Source organism: Siniperca chuatsi, linkage group LG6, assembly GCF_020085105.1.
Source record: "Siniperca chuatsi isolate FFG_IHB_CAS linkage group LG6, ASM2008510v1, whole genome shotgun sequence".
NCBI classification, from domain to species: Eukaryota; Metazoa; Chordata; class Actinopteri; order Centrarchiformes; family Sinipercidae; genus Siniperca; species Siniperca chuatsi.
The window spans coordinates 19811893-19830007 of NC_058047.1; the positions used below are offsets into that span (position 1 = coordinate 19811893).

The window sequence follows — 18115 nt, forward strand, 5'->3', positions numbered from 1 at the left end:
CTCCCCCTGTTTCCAAGCTTTCAGCAGGGTTGAATAGAGGACAGAGGGCCGGTCGAAGCAGCAGGAGGCTCAGCAGTGTTTCTCTAACGGGGTGTAAAGACAAACAAATCACTGGAATGAGACATGGTCTTGTTATTGTGATGAGCCAGTGATTTACACCTGGATCATTCAGGTTGATAAGGGATAATTAGTTTGGGATTACTGTGGTCACTAACATTTTATAAAGCTAGTGTGAGTGTGTCTATCTGCGCATGAGTGAGGGAGTTTAAAGGGCAGCGCTGGGGTTCTCTTGTGTTTCAGGTGTTAGTACTAAAGCTCTGCAGAAAAATAAAATAATGATGTGATTAAAAAAAGGATGAACTATTGTGAAATACTCATTTATCTGGTAAGCAACAAGAAAAGTTTTTCATTTTGTAGGTCACCGACAACCTCAGCTTTAAACCTAACATGCATGATAACTGCGACTGCAACTTCATTGATTAATCAGATTATTATTTTCTCTGTTAATCGAGAAAATACCAAAAAATTGTGAAAAATGTTTGCAGTTTGAAACCCGAAGATATTCAATTTACAATGATCTAAAAAAAAAAAGTTTTCACAATTAAGGAGCTGGAACCACAGATGTTTGGCATTTTTGCTTACTTAAAATTACTTAATTGACCAATTAATTTTCTGTTGATCGACTAATCAATTAACTGACTAATCGTTTCAGCGCCAATGATAACAAAATGATTTAAAAAAACATTTGCAAAAACTATAGTAATCCTTTTGCTAGTTATGGTAATGTTTTTCCTTTGGAAAAGAATGAGATCACTATAATTTGTAATTTATGAAAACTGCATCATTCTTACAATTCCCAACATTATTAATAATTGTTAAATTGTTTAACATGACTTAAAGATCTTCCCACCAAAAAAGTCTTATAACAACATTTAACTTGTGAACTGGAACTTTTGCAGAACTATCTGCACCTGAGAAAGCGGTCACTAACCTGAAACCTGCAGGTAAACAGACTACACTTATTAAAAAGCTGGAGCAAAGGAGACGCGCCTTGATTTACTCACCGACCTGTCCATGTTCAATCTTTGCTTTAATTTCATGATACACAGTACCAGAATCGTAGTAAGCCTCTTCAACAAAACATTCAAAGTTATAACGATTTGGGTATACAACACGTAGCTATATATAAGTGGGTTTGGAGATCACTTGAAGTCATTGTTTACCCACCTTTTTGTCTACGTAAGTCTTTCAAAGTCAAGATTCTCATGCCATAAATTACCTGAAAACGTAAGTTGTAACGCTGAAGACGTGAGCCCTGGCACTCAGCCTGGCATTATAGCAACGAAAAATGTAAGAGTGGGTGTTAAAAGACATATCGGGAAAAAACGTGCAGTTTATGGGAGGTGAAAAAACCACATCATTGAATGGGTTAATTGTGAGTCATACCAGGCTCCGAGAAGTAGAAAAATTAGAGTAAAAATTCCTCCGCCGCGGCGACACAGAGAAAGAAAACTTTAACTTCTAGGGTGTTTTTATGTCCAGGATAAAATTAACGAATATATTATGTAGTGCGAATTTTCAAAAGCGGTGATTAACACTGTAATTCAGTTATACGCTTTTAACAAGTTTTTACCATCTTTTCAGATCGGCGGGTAGATCCCCGCTGACTTCAGCGGAAGGATATGTGTTTTTGTGTCTCCGCTCAGTGGCTTCAGTGACTGGTGAGCGCAGATAAGTGGAGGACTTTTTCCTGCCGTGTGTGACAAGTACAAGTTTAATTTATGTGTATTTTAAACGGTTTTAACGGAACGGCTCGTGGAACATATGTAAAGATTACTGAAATGTAATTTGGCACTACGAGTAGTTTTTTCCTCTTAATTGTGTGTGAGCCATTTTCAACCAGACTTTTTTAGAGAACTAACCGTCCTGGGAGACAACTCAACTTTGGGCTTCGACCTTATGTGGATTTTACAGAAAATATGGAGCAGATCCCCGGTTTCTCCTCGGGCAAATCACTAGTCTTTGTCTTATGCTTCATCCACCTGTCTTTGGGTAAGTTTTTTATTATGATAAAGCTGCTTTGTTTTTTGTCCAAAATAATTCATAACTTGTCATGATCACGTTTTGTTGCCTCTGCATCTGCGGGACACGGGGCAGACAGCATCTCTAACACACACCGCTACACTGTGTCTGGCTAGCTAGGTGAGTTGCTTTGAAAAAGTTAAATTTGAAAAAGCAAAAACTGTTCCTGAAAGTAACTTTGGATGGAAGGCTAACGTATAGAAAGCATTTTAACCGTACTTTGTGGTGTTTGTTTCGTTCCTGCTGCTTTTGGATAGGTAACGTTACTGGTGTGTCCTTTTACCTCAAACATACACTAGCTAACGTTGACGTAACGTTACTTTGATATTACTATAACGTTAACATGCTTATAGGGGCTGAGTGTGTCACTGTAATACTCGCCTTTTTATAATAACGTTTTTCCGCGGTATTTTTCTGTCTGTGTTATCACTTATATTCAATTATTAGTACTTAAGGGACTCTTGGACTATTGTCACATAGTTTAAAAGACTATAATTGATTGCACACCTCCATTAGGCCACTAACACTGAAGCTAACGTCGCCCTATGTCTAATTCTGAGGGTTATGGTTTGGTTAATATGGGTACTATGGTGTACTACTGACTGTTCAGTCTGAGCTGAGTCGCACCGCTGCCCAGATGTTGAACAGCGAGAGCAACAGAGAGAATTCAAAATGGACACTTAACTATGTTTAGACTGTCCTGCTGAATTAAGAGAGCTGACAGCGATGGAGTGGATAAAATGTGGATTTTAGGGCAAATATCCACCAATATCATCATGGTTAAATAGAGTTTCACGAGGACACGATCTTATTGTTTCCTTTACAAGACCCTACTCCATGTATAACACGGCCAGCTACAAGTTTTTGACCACCCTGCAGTTCAGAATTTTGGGTCGAATGTTAAGTAAGTCCACAGTCTGTAAATGCTCTAAAATGTGAAATAATAAGGAGGGAATGGGTAAAAAAAAGAGAAATATTTGTGATATTCTTAGAAATGACCTAGGTTTAATTGGAAATGCTCTTAATCACTCATATCAGGCACCTGTACTGTACTTTTGTCATAGAATCGCTAGCAGTATGCATGTGTCATTAACATAGCATATATATAGAGATAACTGGTGCACCTGTCTTTAATTAAGCAGTAATTAGTGTCCAATTATTCGAGTCCAAAAATACCGGTTTAGGTCATAGGTCAGCTCTCAGTGGATTAGGAATTACTCTTCAGTACCTTTGGGCATTGTTGCTCACCCTGCCAAATGGCACCTAAAACAGAAGAAGAGAGTTGGCTGATGAAGGTCTAGTAGACCAACAGACAATGTTAGTATTAATTCAGATGTAACACAAATGTGTAGCATGTTGCCAGCGGGAGGCCTAATTAGATCAAAGTCATTCCCAAAAGGTCATAACAGTATTGACTTTACTAAGGTTATGCCCATTTGTTTGTTTACAAAGAGGAAGGTTTGACTGACAGTATGCATTGGCTTCTCCGTAATATTATTTTATGTCTTATATAATATTATATGCAGTCTGAAATTATGGTAAAGCTGTTCTGTAAATACAAAGGTGCGTAAACCTGTTGAAGACAAGATAAAACATAAATGCTTAATTTCCTGGGGATCAGTAAAGTTGTATCTGCACTAAACTTAAATGGAGGTTTGGTGGATCTCTGATCATCGCATCCATTGATGTTTATTTAAAGGGTCAGGCCTTTTCTTAATTTGTGAATGTAATGTTGAAAACTTCATTTGGAGTGTGCCTTACTTATTTGACCTTTTTCATGAATGTATGCTTCTCAGCATAAACCATCATTCCATATGATATTGTAATGCTTTTCTCTACCTATACTTGCTCTGAGAAATAAGACCTAGTCTGTAGCCCTTTTAGCCTTTACATAAGGTTGCCAAGGCAGCGAAATTGATTTCATCTTACATTTTTTTAGCCATTTAGCTCAGAGTAGATACATGCAGCCCTGCTATTCACGCTCCATTTTTCATGAACTATAGGTGACTTGTGAACAGAGAAGTTACAAAAAGACAATGTAAAAGTGCTGCAGGCAGAGTGCAAGGAGAGGCAGTGGAATGTTGTTGTGTTTGACATTCCTCCGTCCCTCTCTCTCTCCTTCACACACACACACACACACACACATACACACACACACACACACACACACACACACACACACGATTTTCTTTTCCGTCCTCTCTCCATCCTCAACTATCCCGCTAATGCTGAGCTTCCATATAGTTGGGGCACTGCACCATGGGCAAATCACAGCTTGTTATGTTGAGGCACAAGTGGTTAAAGGTGTTGCTTACCTTGATGACATGAGGGTTGTTTGAGGTTTACCCATGCTGCAATAAGCGCCTAAATCCTGCAGTTTTATATTTAACCAGTTTACTGTAGGTGTTTCTTGTTTTACTATTTCTTGTTTGCAATATTTGAAAATGATTCGGCAACAAAAACATGTGAAAACGTTTGCATAGACTAATTTTTATCAAAAGGAGTTTGTAGTCCTTTGCTAACTGCTGTGACAAATATAGCTGTACTTCCCATAGCTTCTTCACAATAAAAGCCTGCCAGATGTTTGCAACGATTTTAATGTGAAGCAGCAGGTTTGCATTAGTAGTATCTTAACATGACAATTTCAGCTCCAATATAAAGCATGAGAGTGGATCAGAAAAGCGTTGCGATCTGCTGTGAAGGTGCAGTGGAAATGCTTATTATAACAACTTTGTACGCGGCAACACGGCGAAAGTATGTTATTCCTGAGGCACTGAAAATAGGGCACAACACATTTCCTGTGCTATATTATATTCAACACATTCCTAAACTACCAGTACCAGAGGGTCCATTAGCATTTGTCAATTCTAATGTATGCAAAAAGAATACATGCTTATACATTGCTTACTCATCATTTTAAGGCCTGTATAGGACAATAAAGCCCCTCTGTGTTGATGCAGGAATATGGTCCATTCTGTGCTACAGTCCAGTGTTGTAGCTGAATGTTAATCTGATTCTTGTGGAAGCGTAGGTGCCATCTTTGTGGCACGCGACATAGTGTTACCCCTATGGCGTGGGCATGTGGATGGTTGCAAATATTTGGCCAGTGCAAACAGTAGACAGCTGACATGCGTGTGTATGTATTGCATTGTGGATACAAACTGACAAAGGCCAGCAATTGTGCCGCCCATGGTTTACTTGCATTTGACCCAAGCTGGAGCCTAGTGTGAAATGTGATTTATCTGCGCCATGCTTCGCCCTGTGCTCCGAAGACAAAGATATTTATTAAGCTGCCCACAATACTGCATTATTTACTGACCACCAGATCTACCCACTGCCTTGTGGCTGTGTTATTAACGTGGCTTAAGACATCTTCTATATAGATAATATAGATCATTTTTCCATCGCTTAAATGTGCTCATGTTTCAGGTTATATTCAGTTCACCCTTTTGATTAGTAGTGTAGTTAAAAAGCCAGGCATGTGTTTCGGTCCTGTACTTGTTGGTTGTAGTGGGAGAGAGTAGTAAACAATGTGTAGAACTGTATGAGTCAGTGACTGAAGGTCTGTGGGACTGTGCTTCAGATGTATGTGTCTGTATTTCCATGCACACATACAGTGCATGTGTGTGTGTGCCTCTGTAGCCAAGGTGGCTTAGAATAGACATAAACTTATAGACCTACTGTGATTAAGGTCTTGAAGTTGAAATGCATAGCAGACATGGTGAAAGTCATAGTTATGGACCTGTTACCATTTTGCCGCACAGTGCTAATACAGCGCCAATTGCCTGCTTCTCTACCAGTTTGCTCTTAGTGACTTTGTTCCTCATGCATGAAATAAATACCAACCAAAATGTGAATGAATCTTTGTGCATTCCCTGCATGAACCACATGCACTGTTACTATAGGAGGTGGTGTTTGCGGCTGTGAAGGTTGAGGGGATTACAGATCGTTGTGTCAGCACTGTTGAACAGGTTAGCAAATTAACAGGGAATTACTGCGGTCTGCATTCCTTGGCCAACACAGCCCTGTAATCCATGAGACATTCAGGCAGGGTGCATGGAGTAATGAACCAAGCAGGGCAAGAGGCAGGAGAAAGAGGGAAACTACTTTGTAATTGGTCAGTATTCATTTAGTCCTATGTGTAACAACCAGTTGTAATTTGTGGCTCATTTCAGTACTTGGATGTGGGTATGAATTAACTAGACTATATTTAATTTGTAAATTTATTGTGAATTTGAATTGAAACTAGCAGTGCTGGGCTACCTGTCAGGGTCTGACATAACCGATGGCCCGGGGCCAGTAAAAGTTTATGCAGGGCAAGTTGCCAAAATGTGAATGAAGCAGAGTCATACACGGTCTTTCCCGCCCAAGCGTCATTCATCCATCATACATACTGTTATAACTTCACATGACTAGAGGACTATATATATATATATATATAAGACGAATATCCAGTGACTTGACTTTAACTGCATGCACTCAACACTTTATTGAAGACACATATATTCCACGTTACATGCACATGCATGTTAACCGCACGTGGCCTTCAGGCCTTTCTGGCAGAAAGCTAACCTGACAAAGCCCCAGCCTCCAACTCAGTAACTTCATCATATCCGTATAAGTGTGCGGCACTATATACTGCTCATACTGTACATTGTCATACTTACCGGTACTCGAAAAAAATGTCTGCGAAAGAAACATACGAGGCTATGAAAAGAAAAGTGAGCTTCCTGTGTGGAAAACAGCAACTGTGTTATGTTTTGTACAGTTTGCCGTTTACCGGTGGGGTTTGTTTTTTTTTTTTTTAGGGACAGGTGGCTCATGGAAGAAGACAGAAGGAGCTTGGAGTAAACGTGTGCACACAAACAAATGCTATTATGTTCTTTCTCTCACTGTTCTATTTATCCATATTTGCTGAAATGTTATAAAATATGAAATTATGGAAAGATAAAAGAGTTATTTTAATTTTTTGGCTGCCGGGCCAGTGAAAATATACAAGGGGCCAGTAAAACTCTGATCTACTGGCCAAGTGGGCCAGTAGGGAAAAATGTTATGTTGGACACTGCCTGTGCTGAATGAAATCAGCTGGGACACGGGATTATCTGGGTAAAATACAGAGTTTAACAATAAAGATTATCTAGTTTATAGACATTGGCTCTGGTCAATCAACAGTCCATGTACTCCTACTGTTTGTCACTCAGTGATAAACCTGTTGTCTTTAAACCTCTGCTCTGATTAACTATGAAATAGTTGTATAATAAAAATACTAAGGCAGAGGAGAGAGGAAAGTGTTTATGTAACTAGACCAGTGGAAATAATGTAATGGTTAACCAACCATTATCTTGAAATGAGATATGAGATATATTTCATTGTTGTCATTTGTTGTTCAGATACTGGTTCAATTCTGATGAACTGAACTACATCTGAACTAAATGAATACTAACAAATAAAAATTTACTGAAATTTGTCACAGCGTGAGATCTGAAATATACTTTGAAAATTGTTTTGACTCAGGATGAAATCAGTTTGTACCATGTGCTTCTGAATTCATATTATCAAGACATATTAATGTTGAGATAATACTGTGATAATTATTAATTTAAAATGAGTTGCAACTCATTTTTTTGCAGACATGGTATTGTATCACTGTATATGTACGTAATTTACATATTTTATATGAATATATTCATAGACACAGTCTGTCACAGGCTCCAGTAGTTGAAGTTGAGCTAAAAATACTCTAGACTAAAGTTTAAACAATCTGAAAGCACAATAGTCCTGAGTTTCTTTTTTATCATAATAAAAAAAGGTTTGAATCAGACAAAAAAAGTTAGGATATGAATGAGCAAGGGAAAGTCCCTACATTTGCTTCATTTGGTCTGCTCTCCCTGTTTCTGTCTGTCTCTTTCTCCCTCCAACACACATGCACGCATGCACACACTCACACACTTAGCCAGCAGGCCAGCGCTCAATTTCAGATGAGACTGTCCAACTTTTCCAAGTAATTACAACAGCAAGGCAACTGTCTCAGTTGGGAGTTTGGCAGGGTAATTACTGGGGCAGTCCCAATCAAGATTTTTGTCCTACATCTTAATCTCATTTTTAGCAATTGAAACTACTACTGCTACTTTATATCTTTTATACTAGTCTGTGGTTCACCTGTGCATTTCTGTTGAATAGTTTTTGTGACGTGTTTTGACATCAGGCAATGGGGCGCTTTTGACAGCTGGTGTTCCCGGAGTGCAAGGATCATAAATGGATCGTGCCAATACGGCTGCATTTAAAAATTCCTTGATCTGTCCTGATAAAGATCCAGGAGATGAGCTTGAGACATCCCTAGTAATCACACACTTTTGCTGTTTCTGTTGGCACTGATTTGTGTCTTACAGTATGTCACCACCCTCTAAACTTAAGCTGACCTTCAGCCTTACAGCTCCTGCTTGGTCCTTCTGCTTGATTCCTCTCCTGTTTGTGTGGTCCAGTAAAGCTTTCCTCGGGGTAATAGTGTTTAGTTTGAGCCTCGTCTCCCTCCTTCCATGCTGAGCTAAGGGTATTTTATTGCAAGTTACCATGACGACTGTTTGTCCTGCTGGATATAGAGGCTTGTACAGCAATTCCAGGAAATGGGGTTACTTCCTCACTCAGCGCGAACAACTTCCTGCCCTCCGCTGTATGGATGTGCGCCAGGGCTCAGGGACACCCATTCGTGTGCAGTCTTTGTCTGTAGTTTCGTAATTACTTCCCCATCTCAATCCTCAGCTATTAGCTTAAGCCCATCTGTCTCTCTCACTCCCTCCCTCTTTCTACCTCTTTGACAGCCTTTTTTTCTTCTCATGACATGACATCCCTGTAGGGACCCGCTGTGTTGTCAGTGACAAAGCAGTCAGAGCTCAACAATAAGGATTGGCCGATTGCCTGGGGCAAGTAAAATGCCACGTTGGGCAAGTAAATCTAGCAACTCACTTGCCCGATCGGACAAGTGATGCAAAATAATTAAACATATGTATTTTTCCAGAGCTATCTCTGTTGAGAGTTGCACATACCGATTGGGCACTTGTGAGTAGGGTGGATGGGTACTGAAACCCTGTATTAAACGGGCTAAATCATTAAAGAATGTAGTATTATCACGCTCGCTGCAGCCTCTCCTGCTGTCTGCGTTGGGCTGAGCTCCTCCACACACATCCACACATGCAGCGCAGTCAGCAGCAACAACTACGCTTGTTAATGTAAGTAAGTGCAATAAAACCTCAGTGAGTAAAAAGCAATACTTTATTATACACCTGTTCAACAAGCATAAACACGTCATGTAGAAAACGATATTTTAATCTGCTCTGTCTGCAGTCTCTTATGTTTTACACAAGCACACCGAGCAAGCTCGGCTAATAGCAAATTGTTACAAACAAGCCAAAACGAAGCTGTCTGTATGTAGTCTGACTGTTTAGCTTAGTTTGCTGAGATAAACCAACCCCTCCTCTCTCTACCAGGTAACTTACCTGCAGTGAATCACAGCTGCTGCTCTAGAAAAAACATTTAGTTATATTTAAAATAGTCAATTCTAATCCTGTTTTGAATGTATCTTTTTTAATAATTTTTTTAAAGCAATTATTTAGTAATAAAAATAACTAATAAGAGCATTAATAAAGAACCAAACTGATAAGAGCGTCGATAAGAATAGTAGTATCAATAAAATCCTAATGATACCCATCGTTACTCACGAGAAAATGGCGGCGGGTAAAGACAAAGTTTATTTAGATAATTTATCACTCACTCACAGTTAAGGAGTCCATTTCTAGGGAGAAGTCATACCATTTTCAATATGCAATCATTTTTGTTGCTTTGCATCTATGACACACTGTGTCCTTGTTCTGATTCATTTACTTTATTTATGAAGATTAAACATTTTCAGATTAAAGATTGTATAGGAGCAAGTAAAAATTGACTTTGGGCAAGTAGATTTCTGACCCACTTGCCTCTTCAGGGACCGGACCTTTATGTGTGAAGACTCTACAGCCATGCTAGCAGCTCTGTGAGGCTGTACTTTAAAACGTCAGTGCTTTGCACTAAATGCCACAGTCAGCATGCTAAGATGATCACAGTGATAATGCTAGCATGTTGATGTTTAGCTGGTTTAATGTTTACCCTCTTAGTTTAGCATGTTATCATGCTAACATTTGCTAATTAGCATTAAACTCAGAGTACAGCTGAGGCTGATGTCATTAGTTTTTCAGGTAACCAAAGTGTCGGACAAACAGACCTGATGATGGCCCTAGTTGAAAGGTCAGGGGATCAAAGTTTCCTCTTCAGACCACAAATTTCACGGCATCAAATAGTTGACAAGACATTTAAATTAAACAAAAATGTCAACCTTCTGGTGATGCTAGAGGAAAAGTCAGGGTATCACCAAATTCAGTAGGATCTGTTGTCTAGGATCCATGAATACCTATACAAAGTGCCAATCCATCGAGCAGATGTTGAGATATTTCACTGATTAAGTGAAAAGTTAGTGGCACTATAGGAAAAGTAAGAGGATCACCAAAGTTAGTAGGATTCATTCTCTGGTGACCATGAATGTTTGTACTAAATTTCATGGCAGTCCATTTAAAATTTGTTGAGATAATATCAGTCTGGACCAAAGTGGTGGACGACCGACTGACAGACTGTCATAGCCATCCCTAGAACCATGTTTTTTTAGCATGGTTAAAAACAGCTAAACTACTACATTATTTGAACTGAAAATTGGATTTTTAAAATGTAATTTTCACCTGGATTTATTGTATTATTGGTTTTGTCTAGAGCTGTGGCGATAACTGCATGGCCGCAATACTGCGGTCATTAGATGCCTACCACGGGGTTGAGCTCTACCGTCATCACCACAATTTTTTTTTCTCTCGATCTATTGATAGAAGAATAGGGTCAATTTCATGTTATTCCATTGCGCAATGCGTTTGAGATCAGAGCTGTCACACACATGTCCAGTCAGGAACACAGCCTCTGATTAGTCGACAGACTCAACCCAAGGCATCATGGGATTGACAGTGGACGGCTAACAACAACTGTTTTCAATGGATAAATAATCACAGAAGACATTCAGTGTTGGATTTATCATTGTTATAAGAGCATGCTCTTTTTTGATATGGCAACTTTTTTGCAATATTTTATATAAATACAGGTGGATGGAAACATACATCTTGCTTCTACTTGGATGACCTCTCTGATTTTCCATGCAGCAGCACAGTGAATAGTTTTCCTTTGCCACATCTAGATTTTCTGTTTTCACACTCTGTATAATGGCATCTTTACAGATACAGCTTCCATCAGCAGGGATCACAAACAGCGCTCCTCCCAGTCCCACCAGACTGCAGACACTGTAAATCTCCTGCTTTTGTTCTGCGCTTGTTCTCCACTTAAACCCCCCCACAAAAGGAATGTGGACTTTTGATTAGGAAGGGTCCAAATAATAGTAATAATTCGGTCAGGTAGCCTGTGTGTTTTCTTCTCAGCTCACACATCTGCCTGTAGTTTCATTGTTGACTTTGTCAATTGAGTCTTATCAAGGCTCTCATTCCTGGGAAATTTTCCTGTCCATGGTTCACTGATAGTGAAGTGTGAGAACAGCCAGGTAGAGAGGATGCAATGCTGGTGATATGACTCTGGATCACAATACACTGGTTAGTCATTTGAATGTGTATGAACATTTTGTTTGTTTTACTTTATAGAGACGGATTGCTAAAGCCTTTTTCAAACTTTCAGTCTGGGAATTGGTGACCTGTACATCATGGGGTAATTGTTTGGTGTGTGTGTGTGTGTGTGTGTGTGTGTGTTTTAATGGCGTAATAGGAGGCAGGCTGTCCCAGATCTGGTAAGATCATTGTGTCTGGCATTACGACAGTGCGCATGGGAAGCTCGTCAAACCAGTCGGGTGATGAGAGCAGCTTTTTCCTGTCTCTGCTCTCTTGCTTCCATTTTTTCACTACCTCTGCCTTATGCAGTGGCCATTTCAGCTCTTCCTCTTCCCCCTCAGCAATACTCTTTTTTTTTTGTGTGTGTGTGTGCTAATTTTGCAATTGTCTGCTCGCTACTAGATGACTGGCATCCTCTCATACCCTATAGTCTGTTGCCCAGATTCTGTACAGTAATCAAATTTAAAGTCCATTTTTATGATTCATTCAAAAGCAGGAACATGATTTTGCATTAAATTTGGACGTAAACGTGATCAAAACCAAAAGTAAAAGTTCCACTCTATCACCGGTCTAACTGCATATGTGTGGATTTTCTGCTGTCTGAGCTGTATTATTATGTGAGCATGATTTTCGTGTGTTGACTTGTAGCAAGTGTGCATACCATGTGTCTGCTCAGTACAGAAATAGTCCCAAAATAGCACAGTATTTTCTGTGGTCTATGCAGCAGTAGTCTGATATCTGTGTGTGCGTGCGTGCGTGCTTGTGGGATTATGAATTTCACAGTGGTTTATGTATGGTATCCCCATGTCTAATGGACTATGTCTTTCAGCCTGGCTCTAGGGATTAGTCTGCCCTCACCCTGTGACCAGGCCAGTTCAGAGAATGGACCCCGAATATACAACACTTGAAAATAATATAATACTATGTGTGTACAACTTTGCAAAATCATATCAAGTAGGGTGAATAATAGTTAAAGTGTCTTCACAAGGACTCCTCGACTAGAGTGACTCTGTGATTAATCTAGGCGCAGGAAGTAACACCATTGCTGAGCGCACTTCCTGTAATGCAATGACTGTTTTGTGAAGACATTGTTGGTGTCTCTTCGAAATCAGCTGACCTACCCTCAGTTTTGTTTAAAAAAAAAGACCTTTGTTCTACAGAGCGGGTATAAATCACATAACAACTTTGCTCATGAATTATAGCACTTTTGCTTAATTAATCACACACACTTAACAATGGCTTCTTTCATTTGGCTACTGTATCACATAAATAAAGACTGAGAACACCACACTTTTGTTTGGCATGTTGGGCCGGCATGGTGTGCGTGAAAACCACTTGAGCCATGTGTCTTTGGCGACTTGAGGGCCACACAATAGCTGATGTGTCTGGCTATGAGTGTTTCAATGGCGGGGAGATAGTTGGGCTTTGTTGTCTTCGTAAAGGCTCATTTCCGTTTCTGCCAGCCCATCCGGGCGCCCTGTGACCACTGGCTGATTTCATAGGTGGCAAGCCTTCGACATTATCTCTGTAAGGATGAGGAACTTGTAGACTATGTGTAGGACTTCCCTCAGAGGGGTGGGGTGTGCGCGTGATGGGGGACCTCACCACCTCTGCTAACCAATTTTCTGGGGGAAACCCTGAATGAGTTTTGAGTAGTACCAACTTTGAAATTCAGCAGCAATGAAGAACTGCAAGCAATGCTAGAGCTATGCAGCTTGTGAGGAACTTTCTAGTAATTTAAACAGGTTATTTATTTGTTGTAGCCTACATAAAAATTGTATTTTTATTTTTTGGCACATGATGCAGGAGGACATCATCATTATGGTGTCTCTGTATGTCTGTGTCTAGACACAGTTAATCACAAGCGAGACATGATGGACACTGCGTACCATTAAAACTGGTGGATAACTATAGAGTGGATAGCTGACTAGGAGCAGACATCTTCACAATATACAAATCTGCACATTTTAATGAGGGAACTGACGTTCCTGAAACTACTACAACTTCTTACTGTTTTAAAGTGTGAAGATTGTCTTTACATTGTGGTACAGTATGTGAAGACAAACATTTTTAAATCTGTGTTAATGAATGGTTTAACTAGCTTAGTTTGGAATACCATTGACATATGTAATTAAATGGTTGCACTTCACTTCACATTTAGCAGATGAAGTGCCAGTTTGATTGTCCACTCTGACTCTCTAACTCTTCTCTTGTCTCTTGCAGCTCTGCAGTGTATGGATGATAAGGCGCCTTGTGTTAACAACGCTACTTGTCTGACCTTTAACAATGGCACTGAATACTGCAGGTAAGATTGACTGGCTGGGTCTCTGACCAAACACACAGGCTTTTCAGTTTAACTCACCCCAACACTGCAACAAAAATGTGAACACAGCAATAGAAACACCTCATAAGGGGATTGTTGGATGTGAAAGCAAGTAGCGAAATAGGGTTTTTAGATCAACCCCAGCCTGTCCACGGGACCATGAGGTTTTGCTCAGGCACGGAGGAGGGAATAAAAGACTGCTCTGTCTGACAAAGTACACCAGTGCTGGGAACAATACCAATACACACATTTCCACCTCCAAGATGTTATTTTGGACATTTCGGGGGTTTTGTTATTTACTTTCTTGTTGCTATAGAATTGATAGCTCTAGTGTTGCCAAGATTTTTACTACCCACTGATTTGTTGTTGCTGAGGGATGTCAAGACAGTGATGAGATATTTTTATTACATGAGAAAGTAACCTTCAGTGTAATTGATGAGAAAAAACAATCTGAAACTTGGTTGACTGAATCAAAATGACAAGTAGGATAATCATTATTACTGCACATGTTAGTGTAGCCTTTTGTTTCCTGGCGCATGCCATGTTGTTGTGGAAACTTGTGGATAACCTGCAAGTAAGTCTCTTCTACTACCAGTGGTACAATCAGACCATTAAGGAAAAGTCCTGTAGTGAAAGGAGAGCAGTGGCCTGTTTGATATGTGCCTTCCACTCTCTGACAGCTTTGCCTAGTTTGTAATTAAGACTGAGCTATCTTTATAATTGCGTTGCCACTCCCGAGCCAAATTCCCAACGAAATCACACCATAGCTGGTTCATGAACCTGATCATATTTCATCAAATGTGATGTGAATTGCACTGTGTGTCTGTTCCCAGAGCTTTTGGAATTTCAACACTCTGCTATTTCTGTAAAAAGGCAAGGAGAAAGCAACATTCCTTAATCAGTGTTTGACATTCCCTCTGTCTAATTGAAGGTCAGATAGACATTGTACTGCAGGTGCAAAGGGGCTCATTGTCTGTGTGCATGTGTATGCGTGTGAGTACGTAGGTTTTTGAGAGCCAGTTAGACTCTTCATGATGATAAGAAACATGAGCAATATTATTTTATTCAGAGTCAATTATTGAATCACTATAGACAGAGGATCTTAAAGTCAGTTCTATAATAATACTATATTCCATAACCATACAGACAACCAGTGAAGTGACGCCAGGATGGGTGTGATATGATGTGGTCTTGCTGCATCTAGTTAGTTAACAGTGTGGCAGCTGCCTTTTGAACTAGTGAACTAGTGGTGCGGGTGATGGCTGTATGGGTTAGGCCAGTAATAAAGACATGATGAGGCTTTGATGACCTTTTCAAGGACAGCTCACGATAGGCAGCTTTTAATTTTGGAACTATTTCTCAGGTGGAGAAAACACAATTGGATTGTCTTGGTTAGATGATTTTTAAACAACAGGCCCAGATCAAAAATCACACCCAAATTCAGAGCTGTGTTTTTAATATGGGCAAACAGGCATACAGTACCAGTAGAACAGGGCTTTATGCCAATACTTACTGGCATATGTCTCTTAAACAACAGTCAAGTCATTTGTAGCAGTTTAAAGCTTGACATCCACTAAGGTTTTGTTTTTATGTTGTTTTTATTACCTTTACTACTATGTAATTGCAATTGTAAATAATCATAAGACATATAATCATTTTTTGTTTATTTTTTGTAGGCCTACACAGGAACTAGTAATTTTTCATTTTTGAGAAGTCTGCGACACTATTAGATTTTTTTACTCTCGCTCCGCCAAGCTGTCTCCGATCCTGACCATTAAGTCAGTATTTTTTCTCTGAATTAAAAGATGATATTGATGATAAAAGAAAAACAACAGAGAGGCCTCTTGCCCTGAAGAAACACAGAGAAGAGTCTCTCAGTTTAGAAGAGTCAGCTGACAGAGTGCAGGCATACTGTTAGACTGATTAACTAGTCAGTCAGTTCTTTCTGCTGTCCACGAGCAAACATGAACATCTACACATGCACACACTCATACACACATATGTGCACACAAATGGACGCACTTGCCTCTGTCTGACTTGTCTGGTCCCGTCTGCGCTGTGCTGCTGGTCAAAAGGCTCATTGTGTAAAAATCTATTTATGTGTTTAGTAGTCTCCTCAGTGTATTATAGGCAGCTGGTTGTGAGTAAACAGTCACTTTGGCATTTTGGCTCGTACCAGCCTAATTATGTCACATGGATCCTGTCTGGGGTCAGACTGCGAGTAACTTTGTAATTAAACACAAAATTAATATGACAGGCCTGTATCAGTAAGGGCTGCCATTGTGGACAACTGATGGACCGATACATCCGTTTGCCAAGACATTTTAATGCATTCCTAGTTTACAATTAGCCAGCCTGTTTTTTAATGCTGAGAGCAAGTGTTATCATGTTATTAACTTTTTCTCTATGTATGTAATAACAGGAAAAGAATGTTCATACATTTTTACAGGTGAGGACATTATTGTTTTTGTTTGATATTCGTCATGAAACAGATCTACAGTGGAGACGAGGCCCTGTTTTGATTGGCAACAGAATGGGCTTCTGTGCATGTTGTCATTACTCAGCTTGCCTCTAGTACCTCTTCTGCAGAGATCCTGGAAACTTTGGAAAACATACAACTACTCTAGTCATATGTATGTGTCATCTTTTAATTTCTTTTTAGAGACTTTTTTCACTTAAACTTTGCTATGTTTTTCATTTGAGACAGAAAAGGAGAATGGAAAAGAGAAACTTTTAATAGGTGTGTGCTTGCCTGCATCTCAGTAGTATAGACTAATACAGTGACATTTGCAGAAAAACACATTTGAAAATGTCTTTGAAATGTAAACTTGCATAGGAAGCACAGGTGTCTCATTTTGGTGACGAAAAATGTTCGTTCTCTGAGAGAGAGTGCATGGGAGAGGTTGACTAGCTGACTAGCAGGGCAGGGTGCAGCAAAGCTGTCTAACCGGTGACACTGCAAGTCATTAGCCTTGGGTGTGAGAAAAGATGTGTGTCTCTGTGGATTTGTGCATGTCACAAGTTTGCTTGGTGGGTGTTTGTTATTTACATCGTTGCTGAAGGGATACATGAATATCTGATGAGGTATTGGCTAAGAGCATGGAAACAATGGTCTTGTTTTTTGGGCCACAGAGGATTCCTGACACTAACATGGAGTTTGACTCACTGAGTTAATACCTGAGCAGTCCAAGCAACAGTGAGGCTATGCGCATTATGTTGTCCAAACCCTATTTTCCTCCAGAACAAGATCTCTTTGTCTGCTGTTGGGCTGTGGTGCAAACTGATTAACTCCCCCTCCCTCTCAGTGCCTTTTTTTCTCACTCTCCCATGCAGTCACTGTCATGCCGTTATGTTTATTTAAAAAAAACAAGCTTTTCTGAAGAGTGAGGGGAGAGAGTTACTGTGTTGTGTGGACCTGTTGCCTGTTTGATCTGACAGGTAGAATTTGCCTGTGGGGCAGACAGAGGAAGAGAACGGGCCAAAAGAAAAAGGATGTCTTTTTTTTCAGGTAATTTAAGGAGGAATACCTCGGAGCACAACTCCTTACTAATGATGAGAGAGCAGCGAAGGGGGGGAAGGGAGACGAGGGAGAAGTGGAGCAGAGAGAGGAGTGTAATTTCCCTCTTGCTTCGCCTCCTTCATCAAACTGTCACTTATCCATCCTTGCCTCTGTCCCTCCCTCTGCGTCTAGGATTTAGATGCCTCTGGAAACAACTCACCAGGCCTCTTAATCCTTCTCCCACAACCCCATTATATTTGTGATCTTAACCATTTTGCCTTTATTATAGCCATACCTACTCCATCTCCCATTCCAATCTGTGTGTTTGTAGAGCTTTGTTGAGGATATTTTGCTCTGGCTGTTGTCTATCAGTCTCAGCCACTTTGTGTCACCTCCTTACCTCACAGAAAGCTCTGGTGTGATTTCACGTCCACATCTCCTCTCAGTCTCATGTTTTTAGGTTAGACCATGGGGTACCAGAGTAGACAGAGAGAGGAGGAAACAGACATAGAAGAAAGATTATTTAAACCA

General features: G+C 40.0%; 1 protein-coding gene across 1 annotated transcript in view; it reads left to right on the plus strand.

Moving 5' to 3' along the window:
* The first annotated feature begins 1732 nt into the window (after positions 1–1732).
* Positions 1733–18115, plus strand: part of notch2 (notch receptor 2) — a 47502-nt gene continuing 31119 nt past the window's right edge. The window contains 2 exon segments of the mRNA XM_044200363.1: positions 1733–2052; positions 13986–14067. Coding sequence (XP_044056298.1) covers positions 1980–2052; positions 13986–14067 — 155 coding nt within the window. The 5' untranslated portion in view covers positions 1733–1979.